This window comes from Panthera uncia, chromosome A2 (assembly GCF_023721935.1).
Source record: "Panthera uncia isolate 11264 chromosome A2, Puncia_PCG_1.0, whole genome shotgun sequence".
NCBI classification, from domain to species: Eukaryota; Metazoa; Chordata; class Mammalia; order Carnivora; family Felidae; genus Panthera; species Panthera uncia.
Genome location: NC_064816.1, coordinates 54,992,525 through 55,018,103, shown reverse-complemented (window position 1 = coordinate 55,018,103; position 25,579 = coordinate 54,992,525). Strand labels below are relative to the sequence as shown.

General features: G+C 47.2%; 1 protein-coding gene across 2 annotated transcripts in view; it reads right to left on the bottom strand.

Annotated features, from left to right (window-relative positions):
- Positions 1-7,985: 7,985 nt before the first annotated feature.
- Positions 7,986-25,579, bottom strand: part of RPN1 (ribophorin I) — a 30,568-nt gene continuing 12,974 nt past the window's right edge. For both annotated transcript variants that reach the window (XM_049641107.1, XM_049641108.1), the window contains 7 exons: positions 21,860-22,069; positions 20,030-20,222; positions 15,571-15,670; positions 13,784-13,922; positions 13,431-13,550; positions 9,825-10,070; positions 7,986-8,610 (listed from right to left, as the gene is read on the bottom strand). In XM_049641107.1, the coding sequence (XP_049497064.1) occupies positions 8,428-8,610; positions 9,825-10,070; positions 13,431-13,550; positions 13,784-13,922; positions 15,571-15,670; positions 20,030-20,222; positions 21,860-22,069 (1,191 nt within the window). In that variant the 3' untranslated portion in view covers positions 7,986-8,427. The remainder of the gene's footprint in view (positions 8,611-9,824; positions 10,071-13,430; positions 13,551-13,783; positions 13,923-15,570; positions 15,671-20,029; positions 20,223-21,859; positions 22,070-25,579) is intronic.

Sequence of the window (25,579 nt, the reverse complement as noted above, 5' to 3'; positions counted from 1 at the left end):
ACCCGTGTCCGTGTCTAACAGATGGGAGTCCGGCGGGCAGGAGAGCAGGTGACTGTGGGTCCTGGGTAACAGATGGGCAGCGCCCCTAGAATCACAGGACAGCCACATTGGGATGGGGCCCTCAAGACCAGCTCTGCCAGGACCTGCAATTCACAAGCCCTAAAAGGGCCCCCAAATCCTCCCTCTCCCCCTCTCTCTTTCACACACACACACTCACACACACACACACACGCGCGCGCGCATACAAATTGCAACTGCTATGTGTTAGGCACACACGTTCTCTGTGCCAGGATGTTTACTTACATGTTTTCCATTCTTGTAACATCATTTGGCCCACTGTTCTGGTGGAAAAGTTAAGTGACTCCCAGAACCAAGTGATTCCGGGTAGATCTGGTTCCACCCTCTTCCAGTTGTCCCAGGGCTGCCTCCCACCACCGCACACACATACGCAAGCATGCACACGTGCACACACACACACACACACACACACACGGGTCACAGCATGGCAGAACACTTTCCTGGAGCTGTCTCTTCCCCTCCTGTGCCTCGGGTGTGCACAGATACCCTGTCCCAGTCCTCACACTCCCAATCGCCCTCTCTAGCTCTCCCAAATTCAAACAGGTCTCCTCCTCAGGACCCAGTCTCCATCCCTGACAACATCCCCCCCCCCTCCCGCCATGCTGCTGGAGTCCCTCAGCTGGGTCTCCAGGAGCCCAGTTCATCTCCTGCCCAGTTCCCTCCTGGCTCTGAGCTTCCTGCTCCAGTGACCAGGCCTCATAAGGGGGAAACTGGGCTCTCTGGAAGGGCTCTGTGGGTAAGAGGCTGTGCCTTTGTGTAGTGTCCCTCAACACCCCTGAAGCACAAAGACCCACTTCTACTGCAGGCCTTGTGCTCGGCTCAAAACCCAGGGCCTGCCCTGGACTCAGCCTGGTGGAGGAGGTGGCCAGGCCTGGGGGCTTCTGTGCCAGGCCCTAAGGGGGATGGGTCAGAACCGCAAAAGCAGCTTCTGAGACTAAGTAAACAGAAAGATGCCCTCCGGAGAAGCCCATGTGAGTCAGGACGGAGGAGGGGGTGTGGAATAGCTGTGTGATGGGAGGGTGCGTGGAGAGCCCCACGCAGCAGGCCTGAGGGTGCAAAGAAGTGTTTCTGCTCATGAGGGTGCCCTGGAGCAGCCTGCTTGCCCGGAGGAGAGAGTCTGTGGGTGAGAAAAGGCCTAGAATGCCAGGCCTGCCTGTGCCAGCCCCGGGGCTGCAAAGTGAGGCAACAGTGCCCATCGACAGAGTGACTCAGGGTTAACACAGGTGGACACGTAAAGCAACGAGAGCAGCGGCAGCACCAGGTGCGTGCCCTGAGTGTCAGCGGTCATTATGACCGCAACTTGGCCTTCTAAGGTCCTTAAGGGCGGAGACTTTGCCCACTCCCCACCTAGCACACGATGCACGCCCCGTGAACATCTGACACCCTCGACCCAGCCCAGCAGCGGGTGTGCATGTCGGTCTGCAAGTCTCCGTGAGAACCATGGCGGGGTGGGCGGGTGCTCCCAGGTGCTGGATGGCCGCACGCCCGAGGCCGTGTGCCTTCTCTGCCCCCCAAGAGGGTACACGGGAGACAGAGATGGAGAGAAAGCCCCCACCCTGCTAGTGCAGGTCATGCGGAGGCTTGGGAAGGATCTGCTCTGCTCACGGTGCCTCCAGAGCTCGCTCACAAGGCAACCAGGAGCCAAGACGGGTCCTCCCTCAGACGACCAGCCTCGGCCTCTCCCCTTAAGAGCCCAGCCCAGCACTGGGAAGAAGCTGGAATGGGGAAAGGAAGCTCTGTGACTCTCTCCTCAGCTGAGGCTCCTCCCTGCCTGGCTGGCCCCAGCATCAGGTGTGCGTGGTAGGAGGGCCCCAGAACACCCATCATTGTGCAAGACGACTTGAGTCCCAAAGGGGAGAGGGAGCTGGGACCCAGGCTCCCATGCTCAGGGACCCCCGTCTGCACCTGAACCAATGAGCAATGGATACTCATAAAGGCACTTTGTAAATAGCTAAGCTCTTCGGACAAAAGTGTTAGGCTGATCATTCCAGCAACTGTTGAGGAGAAACTCCCATTTCTTAGGCCACCGCTCAAGAAGGGTTTCACTTGTGCCATGTCACTTGGTCCTTACAGACCTCCAACCATATGGTCCCCGATCTCCAGATGAGCAAGGTGAGGCTCAGAGGACAGGATAAGCCCTGGGTCTGGAGTGGGTCACACGCCCAGTCAGGAGCCCGGCCTGGGGCACCAAGACAATGATGGCCGAGGGCACCAAGACCCAGGCCTCAAGGGCAGGGAGCAGGGAGCCAGGAGCTAAGGATCTGGGCTGCCCTGGAGAAAAGGGATGCCATGATACCTGACTTGGAGGCAGGAATTTCTGCAGCCACCAGGGCAGGGAGGGGTGAGGTGGTGGGACTTGGGGTGTTCACTCAGCCTTCCAGTCAACACTCTGCCATGCCACCCTCCAGAGCTCTCGGTTCAGCGGTCTCCTCCCAGGGATGCCTCCCGGCCCTTCGGACTAAATCCAGTTGTCACTGCACGCTATTTTGTCCCTCAAAACATCCATCGCTACCTGCCAACATTTTTCTAGTTTATTTTTTTTATTAATGTTTATATATTTTTGAGAGAAAGAGACAGAGCCCAAGAAGGGCAGTGGCAGAGGGAGAGGGAGACACAGAATCCGAAGCAGGCTCCAGGCTCCGAGCTGTTGCCACAGAGCCCAATGCAGGGCTCGAACCACGAACCGCAAGATCATGACCTGAGCCGAAGTTGGACGCTTAACCGACTGAGCCACCCAGGAACGCCTTTCTAGTTTCTTTCTGAAAGTCACACGCGGGGCGACTGGGCGGCTCGCTCAGTTAAGCATCCAACTTTGGCTCAGGTCATGACCTCACCATTCATGAGTTCAAGGCCCCCATCAGCCTGTCTGCTGTCAGCACAGAGCCTACTTCGGATCCTCTGTCCCCCTGTCTCTCTGCCCCTCCGCCCACCAAAAAAAAATATTAAAAAATAAGTAAAAACTAAAAGTCACACAAGACTGTGTCCTACGTACAATGTCCCTGGTGTCTTTCAGGCACAGTGTCTGACACACAGTAAAGCTATGTGTCAAGTGAATCAGAGGCATCGGGTGTGACACTTCTTTGACTCTGCTCAGAATGAGCTCCCAGTCTAGGGAGGCAAGCACCTCAGAGAGCAATGCCAAATTCCCAGCGGAAATAGGGAAGGCGGCCCAGGCCTGAGAGGGCGCTGGTGGGAGGCACAGCCAACGGCTCAGCGATCTCCCCAAGGTCTCCCCCTTCATCCCTCAGTCCCATCCAGTCCTGCTCTTCAGGTTCCCTCTCTCCTAGATCTGCAACCTTTCCCTCCCCATGACCTCTTTCCTTCTCTCAGCATTTAAATGGGCTCCTTTCCATCACCCCCCACATGCAAATGCTTCAGGCCCCATTATTACTCCTCTTGGCTATGCCCCCATTCTGTTTTTTCTCATGCCCGGTCCCCTGCATTTCCTTCTGGGCCTGCCACAGAAAACACAGAACCAGTCACCTGAAGGAGGTTGGGAATTTAGAGGGCTGGGTTGGAGGCACCATGGAAGGACTGGCCACAGGAGGGGAGAGGCTCTGGTTCACATCCAGCCCCGTTTGAAGGTTCCCTCTTCCCTCTCTGTCATCTTCCAAGCCCGTCCAGGCAGGTGACAGACGAGTCCGCAGGTCTCACGCCAGAGTCCGAGAGTCCAGCCCAGCTTCAAAATGGCGCCAGGGCCAGGTCCAAGGCAGCAGGCCTGTGCGGAGGCCATGGGCCCTGGGGTACGCTTGGGGGCGTTTCCTGTCTGGGCCTGCGGCCCCCAACCGCTGGCAGCGCGGTTTCCGGCGGGGCTGCGGCCGGGGCCTGCACTATCAGCTTGGTACCAGATGCCCGGTCAGGATACTTGTGGTGAAACTGTGAGGGTGCACTTGGTCCTTTGGGGTTTTCTCCCGTGTCAGCCTCCAAGACAAATGAATGAGGGAAAGTGACATCCCGCCCTTCTTCAGCCGTGTTTTCCCCCGAGCCAGGGGCCGGGCTGTGGGCAGCCGCCCAGGGCTGGGGCCTGCCACCCAACCAGCTATGGCTGCAGGGACAGCTCAAGGCTGGGGCAGGGGAGGAGGCCAGGGCCAGGTCACTGGGGTCAGGAGTCTTGGCCAGAGTTGGGGGTCTCAACAGTGGCAGGGAAGCCCCGGGAGAGCACTCCTCTCCGCCAGCCATGAGGGCCACGGAGAGGGCAGGCTCAGTCTGAGACCAAATGAGAGTTATTAGGTGTCTGGGGCACCTTACCCTACACTGGGGGAGGGGGGCTAGGCCTGGGCCAGGGCTTCATACTCAGGACCCCACTTTACTGCCCATCCCAGGAATTGTAAGGAGGAAATTGGGGCCCTGTTTGCCACTAGGGAAATCAAGGACCCAAGAGGCACAGGGCTGTCAATGGACTAAGACGCTATGCCCCAGAGCTACGAATACAAGGAGGGGCTAGTGGAGAGTGTGGGATGTCTCATCTGTGGTCCCCAGCCCTGATGCTGGGTGAGCTATGGGCCAGTTGGCCCCTAAACCCTACAGGGCATCTGGGAGCCCAAGTCCTCATTGTCCTTTGGCAGCACCGCGGCCCGCCTTGCACGTAGACCCCAGACCCAGGTGTAGTCCAGGCCAGGGCTGTGGTTCCCGACCTGCACCCCTAGATGGCGCCACAGCCGGAGCATTGGCTTTGGGGAATGTCGGAGCAGCCCAGCCCTTAAAGCAGCTGCAGCCCTGCACATGCGCCGCCGCTTTTCAACCCCAGCGGGCCCTCTGCGCCTGTGCATTCCACCTTACTTCCTGGCGCCCCAGTGACGTGTCCACAGCTTCCACAGAGACACAAGGGCGCAAGCGCAGCTCCCTCCCCAGGTCTGGGAGCAGCCCAGCAGCCCAGCAGAGGGCGCCCGGCGACAGGGACCTTTGGTTCCGGCCAAGTTGTCTTTTCCTGCTCTAAATTGAGAAAAGATTTAACCAAATACAAAAGGATGGGGAGGGCTGGGAAGAAACTAGCCCAAAGGCCTGAGATGGTACCCACCCAGGGTAACCAGGTCCCCACTCTAAGACACACAGCTGCCCCTGGGGCTTCCTTAGAGAAGTAGAGGCAGCACGGGGAGGGAAAGGAGAGGGTCAGCCAGCGCAGGGCTGCTTGCTGGGCAAGTAATCTGACAATTCCAGGGGAACAAAGGGAGGCCCAGCTCGGTCCCACCGAGGGGCGCCAGAGACTGGGCAAGTGTGGGGCCAGACCCACGAGAACACAACTGTGAACACCAGTCAAGTGCCGCCTCTACAGTTTCCAACCCTTGAGGCCACAACACCCCAAAGACGCACCCAGGATACTGCCAGGAACATTGACTGGAGGAATGGAAAGAGATTAAGCGATGGGACGAAACCAATAGTTAATGTTTAACGAGCAGCTGCCCTATGACACTCCATGTTTATTACCTCACGTGATCCATCCTATGAAGCATTAACAAAGCACTGTTCCATTTTACAAATGAGGGAATGGATGCCTCAAAGACTCACCTAAGGTCACGGTGAGTGGCCTTAATATGCAGTCAGTCTGGGGTGCCTGGGTGGCTCAGACAGTTGGGCATCCAACTCTTGCTTTCAGTTCAGGTCAAGATCTCACGGTTCATGAAATCGAGCCCCGCATCAGGCTCTTGGGATTCTCTCCCTCTCTCTCCCTGCCCCTCCCCAGCTCATACTCTTTCTCAAAATAAACTTTAAAAAAAAAAAAAAAAAGATGGTGAATATGTTCTAAAAACACTATGCAGTCTGTCTGACTGCACGCCCCACTCTTGAGCCAACATTCTCGTGCACATCCAAGTCCTCTCCTTCCACTGTCCTTTGGACTCCTTATCTTCCCACTGCCGGAAAAACCTCTCACCCTGCCCACGTCTTCTCACCTCTATATTCAGCCTCTCATCTTCCACCGGACCCTTCCCACTGGCACTGAACACACCTGAATCTCCCTCCCCATTCCCTCTCACAGCCTCCGACAACATTCGAAGGAAGCCTCAGCCTCGCCTGGGTCCCGTTCCCATTCCCGCTGTTCCACCCACACAGCGCTCAAGTCCCTGAAGGCCGATGTCGGTGACCTGCTCCCAGCACAGGCTGACCTTTCCCAGCCTTCCTGTCACATGACCACTCAGCAGTGCTTGATCCTGCTCCTCGTAAAGTCACCCCTTCCCTTAGTTTCCATAACCTCATACGTTCCTGCTCTCTTATTTCACAGGCCAGTTCACAACCTGTGTGCAGATGGGGGGCTCCAAGTGGCCACTGTGCTTTGGAGCCCTACGTTGACTTCTGGGTCTCTTCTTCTTGACACCCTTCCTAGACACCCTCACCCACCACAACCTCTTACCTCGCTATTCCCACAGCCAGCTGCATGTTGAACGACCCCCACATTTATCATTTCCACACCAGGCCCCTTGGAACTCCAGGCCTAAATATCCAACTGCCCAGACATTTCCATTTGGAAGTCTCAGGCACGCCCACCTCACCATCTCTGAAACAGACCTCATCATCATCCTCCTCGAAACTGGTCTTTATAGACCTCCCCCTGTTAAATGAATGGCACAACCATCCCTCAACCCACCCTGCCAGTATGTCACATGCTATGTCATACGCTGATCTGTGTGTCTGGCTGATAACAGAAGAGGCCCTTATCAGGCAAAACCCTTGCCCCATCAGAGCTAGTCCAGTAATTATGCATATCCCAACTGTGATACGATGTGCAGAGAAGAACAAGAGGGGCTGACTAGGTGTGGGAGGTCATGGAAGGCCTCCCTGAAGCTACTACCTGAAAGCTGAGCAGGAACTACCTAAATGAAGACAAGGCATAAACCTCAGGCAGAGGGGCGCCCAAGTGGCTCAGTCGGTTAAGCGTCCGACTTCAGCTTAGGTCACGATCTCGCGGTTCATGGGTTCGAGCCCCGCGTCGGGCTCCGTTCTGACAGCTCGGAGCCTGGAGCCCGCTTCAGATTCTGTGTCTCCCTCTCTCTGCCCCTCTGCCCTCTGTCTCTCACATTGTTTCAAAAATAAATAAACGTTAAAAACAAACAAACAAAAAAACCTCAGGCAGAGAGGAAGGAGAGAAAAGCATGGCATTCATCTCACACTGTCCATTCCCCCCACCTAGATCTCTCAGCTGCACCCATGTGGGCACATGGCTACCCTTGCCCAAGGTTCTCTCCCACACCCATTTATGGCCTTCAGCAGTTTATTCTCGGCCAAAATGCAAATCTAAGCATGTCTCATACAGTGGTTGGTCTTCCCTTGGTTTTAGCGTAAAACCAAAAGCCTCGCCAGACCTACAAAGCCCGATCTCATCTGGGCTCTCCCACCTCTGCAGCCTATGCCCTACGCTTTCGGATTCCTTTCAGGTCCTCAAGCCCTAGCCTGTCCCAAGGCCTCTGCACATGCTATGCCCTCTGCCATCTATGTAACTCCTACAGAGCCCAACTCCAAAGTCACTGCCTTAGGGAAATTGCCCAATTCCCCTCTCGACCCAGATTGCGCTGGGTACTCTCCTGTAAATACTCAGAGAACCCTGTCCCTTTTCTTCATGGGGTTTTGTCACAGTTTGTGATTATGAATTTGTATTTGATCATCTGTCCTCCATAAGAACCACCTCTACCTCGTCCATCATTGTATCCTTAGTGCCTAATATAGCATGTGATGCAAAACAGATTTAAAAAAAGAAGTTTAAAAGAGCATTCACTCCACCACTCTGTTCGATGATTACATAGTCCACTTTACCTCTGTGGCCTTAAGTGTTCTAACATGTAAAATGCAGCCAACACTTGCCGTGCAAACTTGCTCTAAGAAGCAAATCCACTATTTTTCAATGAATAAAAAGCACTTGATAAAGGACTATCCTCAGAGTTAAGAAATAAGTTATGAGACTGTCACCAGAACAAACAAAATGTTCACAGTCCCTGCTTTATTTTCATTTAGCCACACACACTTTTAAAAAAAACAAACATACACTTACAAAATACCCAAACATCAGGAATTAGAGCAAAAAACAAGGGGGCCTTTGGGCTGAAACAATACCCTAGGCTTCAGAACAAAACAAAATCAATCAACTACTGAAAATTTCTTTGTTCAAAACACAAAAATATTTTGTTTTTAATGGGATTAAAGTGTTTTTGTTTCATTTTGTTTTTTAAAAAAGGAACCCTTTAAGGACAAAAACTAAGTTTCTTGTATTGCCTGCAGCAGGGCCTGGCTTCACTTCCTTGAAGGCCTTTTGTAAAATACAGATGCCAGCATTCAGTGGCCTTGATGATCACCTCCCCCTCTTCGCCCCCAACCTGTCATCTGAAAGTGCAGCGCCCCGGGCCCACCCTGATGACGATGGGGCTACAGAGCGTCTAGGATGTGGTCGATCTTGGTGACCAGCTCCTGCCGCTTTCCAGAGATGAGCTTCTCGTTCTCAATGTATGTGTCTTTCTTGAGCTTGCCAGCCACCAGCCGCTCGGCTTCCACCGCAGACTTCAGCACGAGCTCCTTGACCTGTGCATCCAGCTTCTGCATCTCGCTTACCTGGCCGAGGCAAGAGCAGGGCAGAGCTTGAGAAGGGTCCTCCCACCCTCCCTCAGCAGGGCCACCACCTCCCATGCCTACAGACCCTGGAGGCCCAGGGCAGATGGGCTGGCTATGGAAGGAGACAGGCCTGGCTTCAAATGCCAGCTCCACTCTCTACTCCTTCAAGATCCGACCCTGAGCATCAGCTGTAGAGGAGAGTTGTGAGGATCAAGTGGGAACAGATGGGTCACCCCTGGCATGGTACCAGGGACACAGCAGGTACTCGAGGTACACTCCTCCTCTTCCCTCTGGCTGGCCAAATCAGGTCCAGGGATTCAGTTAGACAAGACCAATGGCAGCGATATGGCAGAGAGACTGAATGTCTCCCCCCGCTGTCACCAGCTGGGTGTGGGACTGAGCATCTCACGGTCACAATCATTCAACACGACAGTTATTTAGTGAGCCACAGTCCCAGGCACACTTCGAGGCTCTGCAAAAGAGCAGCAAAGACAGACTGGGCATCTTGCCTTTGCGAAGCTGCCAGGTACTCCTTGAGCACATAAAGAAAAGCTTCAGAAAGAGGGAGGAGCCATGAAGAACACAGCAAGGAGACGGTGTGCTGGGGAGCGGCATGTGGAGAGGGGGATTGTGGGAGACTAGGAGGGGCACCTCTGGCGGGGAGGGAGGCTCGTCTTCATTTACAGCCAACAAGAACTCACTCACAAAGCTTGTCCCAGGCATGGTTCTCAGCACTTGACGTGCACTAACTCATTTCACACTCTCACAACACTGAGAGGTTAAGTACTAAGACATGAAGAAACGGAGGCGCAGAAATTAGGTAACTTGCCCAGGTTTACAAAGGCTGAATCAGAGCCTGAATTCAAACGAGTGATTCTAAGTCTAGGTTCTTCTCAGTACACGCGAGCAGCCTGGAGCCTCGCCCAGGCTGGTCTCCAGCAGAGGAAGCAGCCGCTCTCCATGCCAGCCATGTGGACAGACAGTGACGTGGAGGCTAGCAGAGCTTTCCGGTCCCAGCCCACAACCGACACCCCCAAACTTCTTGTTCCACTGTGAGGATTGGCACCACAGGACCAGCCAGCGGTGAGTGGGAGCTGCCTGGTGTGTGCTCTACACAGAGCAGCCCTGCGGCGCTCTAGCAGGTGGGAGACAATCCCTGGAAGTATGACCAAGCGGGCAGAGAGCCGAGCGACTCCAGCATGGCAGACACTTACTTTGTCGCACAGGTCAGAGCCCTCTGTCTTCAGCCTGGACTGCAGCAATGCAATCTCACTGGTCAGGGCCTTGTGCTCTGTCTCCAGGCTCTTCTTGCCGCTGTTGAGGGTGGACACGTCCCGGGACTGCTTGTACCTGTTGATGGTCTCATCAAAGTGACGGTAGAGACCTATTCTCTTGTTGACCAGGGTCAAGACTTGCTCTGTGATGCAAGCCACCTTCATCCTGGCCTCTGCGGCTGGATCCTGTGGGGGAGACATTGTGCATGACAACATCCAGGCCTGAGCCTGCCCCAACCTTCACCTTCCAAAAAGCACCCACCACCAGCTGTGCAAACAATAAAAGCCATCTGAATCAAACCTTTGCTGACATTAAATCCACTCCAGTTCCGCAAATGGCAGGACTGGGGACATGAGAATGAAGGAGACGTTCACTTCAAAGTCCGGCAGGGCATACAGAGGGACGTGAAAAAAGATACTAATGCCAGAATACACCATGAAAGGGACAGGTGCGGTCCCAGGTGAAGAAAGAGAAGTCTCAATGCAAGTTAGGGAAGGCTTCCAGGACATTTATTATGTCTCTCTCCTTAAAACCTCCAAGAGTTTCCCAAGGCTCAAAGAATAAAGCCCAAGCTCTTTATCCTGCTATTCATGACCCTTTAGATGCGGTCCTACATACTTTCCAGCATTCTCTCTCACCTTGAGTCTACTTCAAAAGTCCTAACTTGGTAGCACAAAGGCTGAATCTGGTCTACAAATGGTTCATCTGGCCCACGATTATTTTTTTTCTCAATAAATTATCAAAGCTTTAAGACAAGGAAATGTATACATAAGAAACTGATCGAATAAACTGACCCATTCATTCAAGGAAGTACTCTGCAGCTATACAAAAAATAAAAAAATTTTTTTAAAAAGGAGAAAGCTCTCTATGAACTGGTATGGGTAATTCTCAGAATGTGTTTAATGAAAAAAAGAGGTACAAAAAATATGTACTAGTGCTATGCTTTGTGCAAGAAAGAAGAAATGAGAATTAAAACATCTGCTTATTTTTGCCAAATAAATCAGGGAGGATACCCAGAGAGTGATGAAATTGGTTATCCACAAGGCAGGGTTTTACAAATTCATAACCAAAATTAAATACTTAACAGTGACAGAGAGGGAAACTACAGCAAAATTCAAACAAATAAATGAACTTAATTATGTTTCAAATGAGTTAATACAGGAAAACTAAGCCAATTACCTTGGGAACACAGTACTTGATAAGACGTTCTCAGTCTAAAGACAAAAAGAACTGCTAACGAATCTTGGGACTCTACTTGGTAGATATGGTGTTTGTGGCAGCATGACTGCAGCAATTCTGAAACTATTTTGTGTGTTTACACAATTCAACAAATGAATAAATACATTAATGTTGGGATCCAGGAGAGAAGGAAACATGGTGGAATGAGGGAGTACAGCAAGAACCCTGTGGCTTCAGAATGGAGCGAGACGTCGGTGTTAACCGCTATTTTAAATATGTTTCTCCCCTGGCTCTGTCTGCTGAAAGGCCCAGACCCAGTGATACTCCAAAAGCAACGATCACACCTAGCTCACAGATCATAGTCTCCAGGCACCATTCCACAATAAAAGGAACCAGGGCTGCCTGGAGAAAGTGAAGGATATGCCTGGAACATGCTGTTGTGCCTGACAATAAGGAAGTGCTCAAAAAAATGATGAGACATGAAAAAAAGTCCAATCAGCAACAATTAGAGCACCAAAGAAGTAGTGCCAGTGGACAGCAGCCCATAGAATAAGGTAAGGCACAAGTCGACACAAGTAACTAGCCAACCAGGAAGAAAAGCCTTCCCTACAGTACAGTGCCAGCAAAAGGAATCAGTTTTTCAACCACCACATAACAGACTCAGACAAGAATCAATGGTAAATGCTCTAATGTATATGAGGGTATTTACATAGCCTCAAACAAATCATATATTAATTGCAAAGAGAAAAACAGTAACTTTAACATGAAGAATAGGCAGACATCAACTTAGCCCAATAAGGAGAGTTAACATCCCCAGCACTGGGACCAGCTGACATCAGGTACCCCTGATGTGATGCGCTGCAGACACAGCAGCACTTAAGTGCATTCCTACCAAAAATGCATGGTCTGAATTTAATCAGGGAGAAACATACGATACACCTAAGGGACGTTCTACCAAACTGGTCTCTACATGCCAAATACGTCATGGTCATTAAAGACAAAGAGAGGCGGTGGAGCTGTTCCAGGTTAAAGGAGTCTAAGGAAATGTGACAACTAAATGCAACGTATGATCCTCAGCTGGATTCTGGAGAAAGAAAAACAATTGCTAAAAATGTCACCATCACTGGGACCATCAGCCACATCTGAACAGAGCTTGCATGTTGGTTACCAGTGTTATGGCAATGTAACACCTCCTCAATTTGATCATCATACTGTGGTTCTATTAAGAGAATACCCTTGTCCCTAAGCTACACGCACACTTAAGTGCTCAAGGAGGGGAAGGATAAAAATGTCTCCAACTTACTCTTGAATGGCCCAGGAAAAATAATTATATATAGAGAGGCCAACGTTAATTGCTAGGTCTAGGTAAAGAGTATACAAGTTATTTTTACTATGCTTGCAAAATTTCCCTAACAGTGGAATTATTTTAAAGCAAAGTTTAAAAAAAACAAAAGCAGGGGCACCTGGCTGGCTTAGTCAGTGGAACATGTGACTCTTAATCTCAGGGTTGTGAGTTGAAACCCCATGTTGGGTGGAGCCTACTGAAAATAAAATTTAATAAATATATTAAAAAAAACAAAATCAGGGGCGCCTGGGTGGCTCAGTCGGTTGAGCGTCCGACTTCAGCCCAGGTCATGATCTCGCGTTCCGTGAGTTCGAGCCCCGCGTCGGGCGCTGTGCTAACAGCTCGGAGCCCGGAGCCTGTTTCGGATTCTGTGTCTCCCTCTCTCTCTGACCCTCCCTTGTTCATGCTCTGTCTCTCTCTGTCTCAAAAATAAACAAACATTAAAAAAAAAAATTTAAATTAAAAAAAAAAAATCAGCTTTTAAACTTAAAAAAAACAGGGCTATTTTGTAATAAAACCTAGACTCAGCCCTTCCGTATGACAAGATTTGCTAGTAGCTGCCTCACTGGGCAGCCTCACCGGTCTATGGAACCAGCCAGATCAACATCTTTGCTGCCCCTCATGGGTTCCACTCAAGCCCTTCCTGTTGTCGCACAAACCGTTCCTTCCAGCTGAATGCCGTTCTCCACCTTCTCTGCCTGTCACCGCCTCAGGGTAGTCCCACCACCGAAACACACACCTCCAGCTGCCCTGTTTCCACAGTACTCACCCGCCAGTAGCGGCTGTGAGGCGCCAGTAGCACCTGCCTCATTTAACAAGCGCGCTCTGTGATCGCAACAAGAACAAGGTGTCTCTTTTCATGGTAAGGGTTAGCAGAGGCCACAGGCAGGGACAAGGCTTCTGGGGGACAGGGTTCTGCCTTGAACTTGTTCAAAGGACTGGTGCTCAGAAAAGCTAATGAAACACATGACCAAGGGTGCAAGATGACTAGCAAATGTAGGGGGAAAGCCAAAGGGGGTACCTTTGTGATGGAGAAGTCCAGCCTGACATAGATGATGACAGTGAAGAACAAGATGTAGAACGCAGCCACCACCAGCAACGGCTCCTGCAGCATTAGCACCTTGTTGAACGTATAGTGGACCTGGAAGAGAGAATGAGGAAGACGGGCTCTGACAGTCTGCATGGACGCTGGGGACAACACAGGGGCCTCAGCAGGCCAACGATCATCCAGGCTGCCCCACCTACCCACAGAGGGGACTGTGCTCAAACCCCTACAGCCCAAGGAAGGAAAGATAAAGACAGGCAAGTCCCTGGCCTCCAGGACCCACACTCTGAGGAGGAAGGCCCAGAAGGCAGAACTGTGGAGCCACTTACCACGATGTCCTGAATGTGCTGTTCCACCAGATTCTTCTTATAGGCAACAATCACAGGGCGGCCAAATGTGTCCAGGTAGGTGTAGTGCAGCTCATCTGGGGCACGACTGATTTCATAGGGACTGTCAACTTGGATGTTCCTGGACGCAGGTAGGAATGAAATACAGCCTTAGACAAACTGCACTGATCTATGTACGAGGTTTATTTAGGGTTGGAGAATTCTAAGGCTCAAGAGGCCTTTCAGGGTCATGAAGTTCACACTCCACTCTGCTCCCCTCCCGGCACCAGGGACCACCAGACCTCCCGAGACAGCTAACCCGCTGCCAGAAAACCCTGAGTATCAGACCACTTTCCTGCCGAGGCAACAACCATCCCCCTGCACCTTGTACTCGCTAGTCCTCACCAGTGCTGGCCAACCCCTCGGAGTCACATAGCCCACACAGCCCTCCTGCTCATTCCACCCAACAAGAGCCTCGCCGGGACTTGAAGAGGCCCCTGAGAAGTTACTTCGAAGTACCTTCTCTTCACATAACTGAGAACTTCTTATAAGGTATAGTGGGACAGGCTCTGTCTTTGTCTGCCTGGATCCATTCTCCCTCCTCCAGGCTCTCACACTCTAGTTTTGCTAAAACTCCCCATCCCCCATGGAATGTCTTCCACAGGAGGAACAATCAAGGTGACTCTCTCTGGTGATCAGAGTGGACACATGACCTGAGAGGCCAAGCAGATGCTCCCCTTTGAAATGAACCCAGAGCAAAGTGACACAAATATGCACATAGGTGTTTGTCACTCATGCCAAGGGCGGGTCCCCTGTGAACATCCATCATCCATGGATGGATCCATCCACCCAGTTTCCACCAACTGGATTCCCAGAGACTCTCTGGATCTGCAACTTACGCTGCCATTTTATAAGAGATGCCTTACCCTTCAAATGCAGTCCTTTCTGCTTCAACTGGCCAACGACTGCCTACCGTTTTAAGCACAGAACCCTAATACACCACCAGGACCACCCTTTCTGAACCTGGTCTGATGGGCCCGGGATAAAACAGAGCCATTACTCCATTGCTTTTTTTTTTTTTTTTTAATTTTTTTAATGTTTATTATTTATTTTTGAGAGAGATAGAAAGACAGAGTGCAAGCAGGGGAGGGGCAGAGAGAGAGGGAGACAGAATCCGAAGCAGGCTCCAGGCTCTGAGCTGACAGCACAGAGCACAACGTGGGGTGTGAACCCACGAAATGTGAGATCATGACCCGAGCCGAAGTCACATGCTTAACCGACTGAGCCACCCAGGCGCCCCCACTGCTCTTCTTTTTTATAGTAACACAGCACAAGCGCTACCTGGCTGTCCTGACTCTGCATTTTGTCCTCTTACAGATCATCCCATCCCCTCTGGAGGCTGCACCTGTCACATACAGGGACTCTGTTTGGGGAATAGGTTTCGTAAACAGGGGCACCTGGGTGGCTCAGTCGGTTAATTGTCCAACTCTGACTTCAGCTCAGGTCATGATCTCACAGTTCATGAGTTTGAGCCCCGCATCGGGCTCAATGCTATCAATGCAGAGCCCACTTCAGATTTTCTTCCCCCCCCCCCCCCCCCCCGCCTCTTCCTCACTTGCACTCTCAAAAATAAATACATCTTTAAAAAAAAGAAAGTCCCTACGGGCCTCTCAGTCAAAGGTATGTACTGAGCACCTATTCTACACCCCTAGGACACAGTTTCCCCTTGAAGTACCACAAGGCCACCACCAGAGAAATGGGAAGCCAAGGAAAGGAACAGTCACACTCACTTGGCCCCCTCAGGCAAGATGATCTTCACTGCCAGAGAATCTATCACTTGCTCATCAAACACATGGTCCACAAACCTCATCTTCAGTGCATACTGGTCACCTGAAGAAAGAGCAAATACACGCAGTGATGTGAAAAACAGAGAAAATGGCACAGGAGCTAGAGGGATGCAGAGGGTATGGACGCTCTCATCTTCCAGAGAGGAATGAACAGATGCCATCTGAAGTTAACGGACTAGGAGACTCTGGGAGACAGAGGTGTGGTGGCAGCATGGTTTTGGGTCTTCACCGATTTCTACAGAAAGAGCAACAAGATGGCAAAACCAAAACCCCACGGAACATACTTACAACAAAACTGGATAAACTAGGGATCTCCACAAACCCCAAAACACAGAGGAGTCACAAAACACCAACAGTCACACAACCTGCACATTATTAGTAAGGCCACCAGTGTCTGTAGAGGAGGAAGAAGGAACCAACAGGGCAAGTGACAGACCTGAGAAGAGAAGAGCCCCAAACAAGACATATTCACTAGAGAGCGAAGCAGGCCAACTGGAGAAGAGCGGCCAGAGCTCTGAGTCCTCCTCCCTCGGTCCCACATAGCAGAGAGCAAAATGGGCCCACAGACCTGCCAGTCTAGAGGCATCTAGCCCCTGAGAACTTGGAAAAGCCATCAGAGCTCCCCTCCAAGGACAGCACCATACACGGAGGAAAACAAAATCAAGCCTAACAGGAACAACAGAGCTACAGGACACCGAGCCAGGGCAGGCTCCGAAAGCAAGCCACCATTTTTCATACTACATTAAATCAAATGTACAGTTACGATACTTCCTCTTAATTGCTCACATTAAAAATGAGCAACAGGGGGCGCCGGGCTGGCTCAGTCAGAAGAGCATGCCACTCCTGATCTCGGGGTCGTGAGTTCGAGCCTCACACTGGGTACAGAGATTACTTAACTGAATAAATAAAAAAAAACTTTAGGGGAAAAAATGAGCAACAAAAAAGGATAAGGGTGCCCCTCAGTCTTAGAGTAAGTTATGTTTTTAAAAATTACTAAAAAAGACAACATCCCTACAGAAAATGAAAACATGCCAGAAATTCATGCCACAAAACTGTTCCTGCTTTTTAAAAACAGGCTAACGTTAAAGGTATTCTAAAAATGACACAAGTCATGAAAGAGTAATATAAACAAGAATTCTAGAAATTCAGAAATGACAACTCAGAAAAAAATTTAGGAAATAACTTTTAGAAATTAAAAAAACTGTCTTAGAAATGAAGGCTAAGCTAGAAAGAACAGGAGTGAATAAACACAACAGGTAATGTCTTCTAATAAATCAAAAGTAAAAGGAAGCAAAGTTTTCAATGAAGGAAAGATTCAAGAGAAATTGCCAAATATTAAAAAACAGGCAAAGACTCTGGGGTGCCTGGGTGGCTCAGTCGGTTAAGCGGCCGACTTTGGCTCAGGTCACGATCTCACAGTCCGTGAGTTTGAGCCCCGCATTGGGCTCTGTGCTGACCGCTCAGAGCCTGGAGCCTGTTTCAGATTCTGTGTCTCCCTCTCTCTCTGACCCTCCCCCGTTCATGCTCTGTCTCTGTCTCAAAAATAAATAAACATTAAAAAAAAAAATTTTTTTTTTAAATAAAAAAAACAGGCAAAGACTCAACATAAAAATAATCGGGAGGGCCAAAGGAAAAAACTTACAAAAAGGTTTAAAACTGTAAGTTGAAAAACCATAACGCAGACCCAAGAATAGCAACCCAGAGCAACCACTGCCAAGATGTGTTCTAGTAGAAGTATTAGGATTTTTTTTTTTTAATGTTTACTTTCAAGAGACAAGCATGAGCAGGGTGGGGCAGAGAGGGTGACATTGAATCTGAAGTAGGCTCCAGGCTCCGAGCTATCAGCACAGAGCCCAACACGAGGCTTGAACCCACAAACCATGAAATCATGACCTGAGCCAAAGTCAAGACGCTTAACTGACGGAGCCACCCAGGCGCCCCAAAAGTATTAGATTCTAAAGAAAGAATCCCTTTCAATATTTAAGACTTAGAAGGGAAGTGACTCACAGAGGGGAAAAATTAAATCATCAGACTTTGACAGCAACACTTTATACCAATAAGAGTGTAACACATGTAAGATACTCCAGGAAAGATGTGTAAGCCAAGGATTTTATATTCATCAAAGTGACTCATATGCACAAAAGGCACAACCTGTTAACATGTAAGAACTCATTCCTACAAGCCCTTCCTAAGGAATCTACTAGAGAATGAGCTCCAGATCATCAAAATGAATAGAGACCTTATCAGTCGATGTAAAAACTGATATGGTGAGCATTAACTACACTTACCGCAGAGCTAAGACCAGAGTTAAAAGCGGGGAGCTATGCTGTGTAACAGCTATTTGTTCTGATGATATATACATAGTATACATGCAGCACACCAAAAAATGGGGTAGAGGGGCACCAGAGTGGCTCAGTCAGTTGGGCATCCAACTTCGGCTCAGGTCATGACCTTATGGTTTGGGAGTTCGAGCCCCATATCGGGCTGGCTGCGGTTAGTTAGCACAGAGCCCACTTTGGATCCTCTGTCCCCTTCTCTCTCTGCCCCTCTCCCATCTGCATTCTCCCTCTCTTTCTCTCTCAAAAATAATAAACATTTAAAAACTTTAAAAAAAAAAATGGGGCAGAATGGGGAGAGGATATTCCAAAAATAAATAAATAAATAAACTAACTCTTTTCAGTAACCATATTGGAAGTGGCAGTGTGATCGTTTTTATTCTGAGACTGCTGTGTAGCAGGTGTGGGATAAAACAACTGTGGAATGCTCTAATTCTGTCACCTTCTCTGTCCTTCAGAACAAGAATTCTCAGTATGGAACTAAGTACAGATATAACAGGAACAAAATCCCTATAGCTCATACTATTAAGTAACTATAAAACTTCATAATTTTGTTTATACAAAGACATAATATATACTTAACTCCATTAACTGAAAAGGCCTAGAAAAAAATTTTTTAAGTTTATTTTTGAGAGAGAGAGAGCAAGCGAGCATGCTCGTAAGTGGGGGAGGAGCAGAGAGATGGGGGAAAGAGAGAATCCCAAGCAGGCTGCACACTGTCAGCATGGAGCCCAACGTAGGGCTTGAACTCATGAACTATTAGATCATGACCTGAGCCGAAATCAAGAGTCAGATGCTTAATTGACTGATACACCCAGGCGCCCCGAAAAGGCCTAGAAATTGACCAAACTAAGCGCAATAAACATTCCTAGTTCTCAGGTTGTGGTCTTAAAACACCCTTTTCCACAAGAAGAAACCAGAGCTTTAAAGAGAAAAAGCTGATTCCAGGTCTGGGACAGAAAATAAACAAGTTGAGGAGTGCCTGACTGGCTCAGTCAGAAGAGCATGCAACTCTTAATCTCAAAGTTGTGAGTTTGAGCCCCACGCTGGGTGTAGAGATTACTTAAATAAATAAAACTTAAAAAAAAAAAAAAAAACAAGAAATGAAAATATACAAGTTGAACCAAGAATGTCTTTTCGTAAGACAGCAAGGAAGGTTAACAGCTATCAATTTGCAAGAAATACTGAAGATACAGGAATACACTGAATAATATAGGAATAATACAGGAACCGCATTTTGAGTAAGCAGTCAGCAAAATCCAGACTGGAGACTACACTACCAGTGGCTCAAGTTCTTCAACAGATAAACTGTATTCAACACACACACACACACACACACACACACACACACACACAGGAGGGACTGTGGATTATTAGAGACTGATAAGACATCGAATTTTTTGAAAGGGCAAGACTAAAGTAGATTATCTAGAGAAGTACACTTGGGTGATAAAGCTATGAAGAAAGTCAAGAAAGTGGCTACCAAGAGTCAGGATGGTAACTACGGTTGTGGGGAAGGAAGAGGTACATGGAGAGCCTTTTGGCTGGCTGGCAAAGTTCAACTTCTTGACCTGAGTGGTGTTTACAAGGTGTTCTAGTCATTTACTGAGCTATACATCTGTTTTGTATGGTTTTCTACATTCAATTTTGTGTTTAAAAGATTTTAAAAAGAAAGACTTGAAGAAAATATGGCCAAATCATTATAATGATTAGTTCTGGGTGCTCACATAAAAGTGCTTATTATTCTGAGTTTTCCTTAATTTTTTAAATACCTCAAATTAAAAAAAACTTACGCAGCTCTGTCTTATGATGGAACCGGGGGTTAGAAGGATTTTAACTAGGCTGTGTGAACTATTATATGCAGGCATTACTTTTACAACAGTAATTTATCTCCACCCATGAAAAGTTGTTCCTGCTATCCCAGCCTTCCAAAAAATGATAATTCTCTCTTCCCATCAAAAACGACTGGTAATTCTCAAAACAAACGAACACCAGTAGAAATAAAAATGCAGGAAATGAAAGATAATGATAGTCTCTCCCCTAAGCACTAAGTACTAAAGACTGACCCAAATTATAGAGGTACTCATAGCTTGGGAGGTTGTAGCCAACAATGTAATGAGTCTTCCACCCGCCAAACAGAGGGAAGCGAGGCCGGATTTCCATCTCTACAGAGTCGTCCAAAATAAGGAGGTGGCTGGTGGAAACGTTGCCAATCTCATCCCGGTAGTAAACATCCTGGGCAGCAGCAGGGAGGATGGTCTGCAAAAGAAGGGACATGCCTGAAAGCCTCCAGAAACTTACTCACAGGAGATGATCCTAATGACAGAAAAGATTTTCTACACCAAGAGCCTCCTTGTAGCAATACTTAATTAAAACAGTCCCCAAACTGGAAACAACCTAAAAAGAGGTCTAACTACCATCCCCACACCCAAGGCTTCAAAATTTCTAGATATTGTAACTATTTCTCAATCATGGTAAATAGCCAAATTCTCCTGAACAATAAATAATGAAGAGAATTGTAAATACCTTTACGAATACTAAACGATTAATACAAAGATAAAAATAATCTTTAAACTACTCTGCAGGGAGAGAAACATGAAAATGGAAGAAATTACATCAAATCGCTAGGTGGCAGGGTCATGGAGGGTTTCTCCACCTCTTTACTGTGGCTTCCAAATCTGTAAGTATCTTTTCGTAATCAGGAAGAAATAATGCTAACACTTCCATTCACATAATGAGCCCTTCTATAAAACAGAAGAACAGCTGACCCTTGAACAACATGAGTTGTTCATAAACTGCATGAGTCCACTTATATGTGGATTTTTTTTCAGTAAATACAGTACTTAAATGCCATGTTCTCTTCCTTATGATTTTCTTTTTTTTCTCTAGCTTACTTTGTCATAAGAATGTAGTATATAATTAATACATACGACATACCAAACAATGTCATAATGGACTGTTTATGTTATCAGGAAGGCTTCCAGAAAACAGGAGGCTATAAGTAGTTAAATTTTCAGAGAGTCAAAAGTTATACACAGACTTTCAACTGTGTGGGGGGCTAGCACCCCTAACGTCTGTGTTTCTCAAGGGGGTTTTCTTTTTTTTTAACGTTTATTTATTTTTTGAGACAGAGAGAGACAGAGCATGAACGGGAGAGGGTCAGAGAGAGGGAGACACAGAATCTGAAACAGGCTCCAGGCTCTGAGCTGTCAGCACAGAGTCCGACGCGGGGCTCGAACTCACGGATGTGAGATCATGACCTGAGCCGAAATCGGACACTCAACTGACTGAGCCACCCAGGCACCCCTCAAGGGGGTTTTCAACTGTGCATGTTTTCAGCTTTCCACTGTACACTCTCTTATTTACAAGACAAAAAATATATACAACTTCATATGCAATATAATCACGTATCTTTTTAAAAGAGCATTATAAAAGAAAAAAGAAATATTAAAATATGAGCAATAGTAATGTCTGGGTGGTGGTTTGGTCTTCCTGTTTCTATTATTCAAGTTTTCTTTTAAAAACATGGCCTACTTTAGGGCACCTGGCTGCTCAGTCATTGGAGTATGCGACTCTTGATTGCAGGGTTATGAGTGTAAGACCCATGGTGGGTGTAGATATTATTTAAAAATAAAATTTAAAAAAAAAACCAAAAACAACAAAAACTAAATAAATAAAATCATTAAAAAAACAAACAAACACGTGGCCTACATATACAAATGGGGGCACTTTTTTTTAAAGATTCTTTCTGCTGGTTCTAACACTGTGAGCTCAACTACTTGAACACCAAACAATCCCAAACAACGGTCAATATTCAGATACTTTAAAAAAGCAAAAGAAAGGGCAGATATGATAAAATGATACTTTCTCCCACTGTCTGGTTGAAGACCCCATACCTTAAATGAGCGGATGGAGGCTATTCCACTATCTGGCTGTCTCTGGTAATCATAGCGTGAAAAGGGCCCCTTCAGCACAGCCCCTGTATGCTTCAAGTCCACATTTTCTTCCACAGCAATGTTACCCCAGTGAGAGACCTCGATGACTCGGGTCATGCTGGTGATGGTCAGGAAAGGGCTGTTGTTCTCATAATGTACTTTAAAAGTATCCTATAAAGGAAGGAAACAAGTGACAAATGAATCAATACTAGTTTCAAATAAACTGGAGACAATCCATGTATCAGCAACAGAATGGTTAAATTATGGTATATCTACTGTGGGCCACATTCTAAAATGACGCTTACTGGGACTTTTTACTGGCATACAGAAATAAACATTCAGGATATATTATTAAATAGAAAAATAGGATACACGAAATTGCTTTAGATTCCAACGTAAGTATCATTTGTGGTTTTTTTTATTTTGTTTTGTTCTTAATATGAAATTTATTGTCAAATTGGTTTCCATATAATACCCAGTGCTCATCCCAACAGGTGCCCTCAATACCCATCACCCACCCTCCCCATCATTTGTATTTTAATTTTTTTTTTTTTAACATTTATTTATTTTTGAGACAGAGCATGAACGGGGGAGGGACAGAGAGAGAGGGAGACAGAATCAGAAGCAGGCTCCAGGCTCTGAGCCATCAGCGCAGAGCCCGACGCGGGGCTCGAACTCACGGACCGCGAGATCATGACCCGGGCTGAAGTCAGACGCTTAACCGACTGAGCCACCCCGGCGCCCCTCTTTTTTTTTTTTTAATTTTTTTTTTTCATTTGTATTTTAAAAACAAAAACTTCTATGCTCCACTCATCTTATAGCCACCATATGAGTAAAAGGACACAAAAAAAAAAAAAAAAAAAAAAAAACGGTGGAATGAAATACATGAGAATCCCAAGTAACAGTTATAGATTATTTCTTTCTCCTTGTACATTCTATTTGCAAAATTTCTACAATGAGCTTTTTAAATTGCCTTTTAAATAATTTTTCCAGTTTTAACATAAAATGAAACCTTAAACTATAATAAAGAAAAAGTGTGACTAGGTAATATTCATGATCTAATAAAGACATGATCTCTACCCAATGAGCTAGCAAATAACCTCAACTGAGGATGATTCATAACATTACTGAATTTTTCTAGCACATAAGAAGACTTATAAAGAAAAGTTCATGGAAGACTTTTTCAGCTAACACGTATGGAGCTAACATGTTATCTGGTAGTCACTTTTATGAGCTCTAAACAAATGTATGATCATTTAATGCTCAAAACAACACAGTGAGGTACTACCCATCTCATTTTACAAATTAAAAAAACCGAGGCCCAGCAGTTTTAACATATTCAAGGTCATAAATGAATCTAAGTGGCAATACTAAGTCTTCGGGTCTTCAACTCTGTAGTTCTGGCTCTGCACTCCTCCACAGTAAATAATGCCTCCCAATGACATCTCAGAGAATTAAAGGAAATACTTTTGGCAATTCCTCCTCCACTTTGCCAATTTCACCACTGAAATTAGTATTAATTCCTCCCAATCACTAAGTAATATAAATGCCCCTCTATGAATACACACCTGGAACCTTAAAAAATGGTATCTAAAAGGACAGAAGGATCAGAAAAATACCCTTCTTCCCCAAAAGACCATGAAAAGGACACTGTATTCATTCTCATATATCCTACTACTTTATTCACTCATTCTAGGACTGGATTTTTAAAAGTTCAATTTCATCCATATCGTATTATTTAATGCCAATAGTGACAAGGGTGCAAGGAAACCAGCAGTTTCTGACTGCTGATGCCATGATAAATTGGCTTATAACCCTTTGAAAAACCACTTGGCAATATGCATCAAAAGATTTTTAGGGGCACCTGGGTGGCTCAGTCGGTTAAGCATCTGACTTCAGCTCAGATCGTGATCTGGCGGTTTGTGAGTTTGTGCCCCACATCAGGCTCTCTGCTGTCAGCATAGAGCCAGCTTCAGATCTTCTGTGTCAGCCCCCCCCCCCACTTGTGCGTGCAGATGCCCTTTTTCAAAAATAAACATTCAAAAAAAAATTTTTAAATGTTCATATGCCTTAATTTAAAAACTTTTACTTCAGAAAATCTATCCTATGGCTGACAAACACATGAAAAGATGCTCATCACCCAACATGAGGGAAATGCAAATAACTACAATCAGGTATCATCTCACAACTCTTGAGAAAGGCTAAACTCAACAACACAAGAAACAGGTGTTGGTGAGGATGTGCGAAAAGGGAACCCTTGTGCGTGCACTGTTGGTGGGAACGCAAACTGGTGCATCCACTCTGGAAAACAGTGTGGAGGTTCCTCAAAAAGTTAAAGACAGAACTACCTTATGATCCAGCACTACTGAAACTACGGGGTACTCACCCCAAAAATACAAAAACAAAAACACCAATTCAAAGGGATACATGCACCTCTATGTTTATAGCAGCATTATTTACAACAGCCAAGATATGGAATCAGCCCAAGTGTCTGTCAACCAATGAATGGATGAGATGTGGCATACACATACACAACATAATATAGTGCTTAGCAAAATAAGTCAGCGAGAGCAAGACAAACACAAAACAATCTCTCTCTCTCCTTTTGAGAAGAAGGGCACTGCCAGCACAAAGACCCATGCAGGGCTTGAACACACAAACCATGAGATCATGACCCAAGCTGAAGTTGGATGCTTAACCGACTGAGCCACCAGGCGCCCCAAGAAACAGGTTCTTAACTATAAAGAACTGGTGGCTATCAGAGTGGAGGAGGGTGGGGGGATGGGTTAAATAGGTGAAGGTGATTAAGGATTACACTGGATGCAATGAGCACTAGGTGTTGCATGGTTTAATCACTGCATTGTACTCCTGAAACTAATACTACACCGTATGTTATCTAACTGGAATTAAAGTAAAAACTTTAAAAGAGGGGCGCCTAGGTAGCTCAGTCAGTTTAGTGTCCCACTTCGGCTCAGATCACAATCTCACGGTTCGTCAGTTCGAGCCCCGCATCGGGCTCTCTAGCAGCGTGGAGACTGCTTCAGATTCTCTCCCTTCTCTCTCTGCCTGTCCCCTGCTCTCTCTCAAAAATAAACAAACATTTAAAAGAAAATCTACCCTGACAATATATAAAAAGTCATATGCAAAGATATTAACGTTATAGTATTAAACTTTTTTTTTTTTTCCAACGTTTTTTATTTTATTTTTGGGACAGAGAGAGGCAGAGCATGAACGGGGGAGGGTCAGAGAGAGAGGGAGACACAGAATCGGAAACAGGCTCCAGGCTCCGAGCCATCAGCCCAGAGCCTGACGCGGGGCTCGAACTCACGGACTGTGAGATCGTGACCTGGCTGAAGTCGGACGCTTAACCGACTGCGCCACCCAGGCGCCCCTAAACTTTTTTTTTTTTAATTCAAGTTAGTTAACATACAGTGTAGTAGTGGTTTCAGGAGTAGAACCCAGTGATTCATCACTTACATATAACACCCAGTGCTCGTCCCAACAAGTGCCCTCTTTAATGCCCATCACCCATTTAGCCTTTCCCTATCCACCTCCCCTCCAGAAACCCTTAATTTGTTCTCTGTGTTTAAGACCTCTTACAGTTTGCCTCCCTATTTTTATCTTATTTTTCCTTCTCTTCCTCTATGTTCATCTGTTGTGCTGCTTAAATTCCACATATGA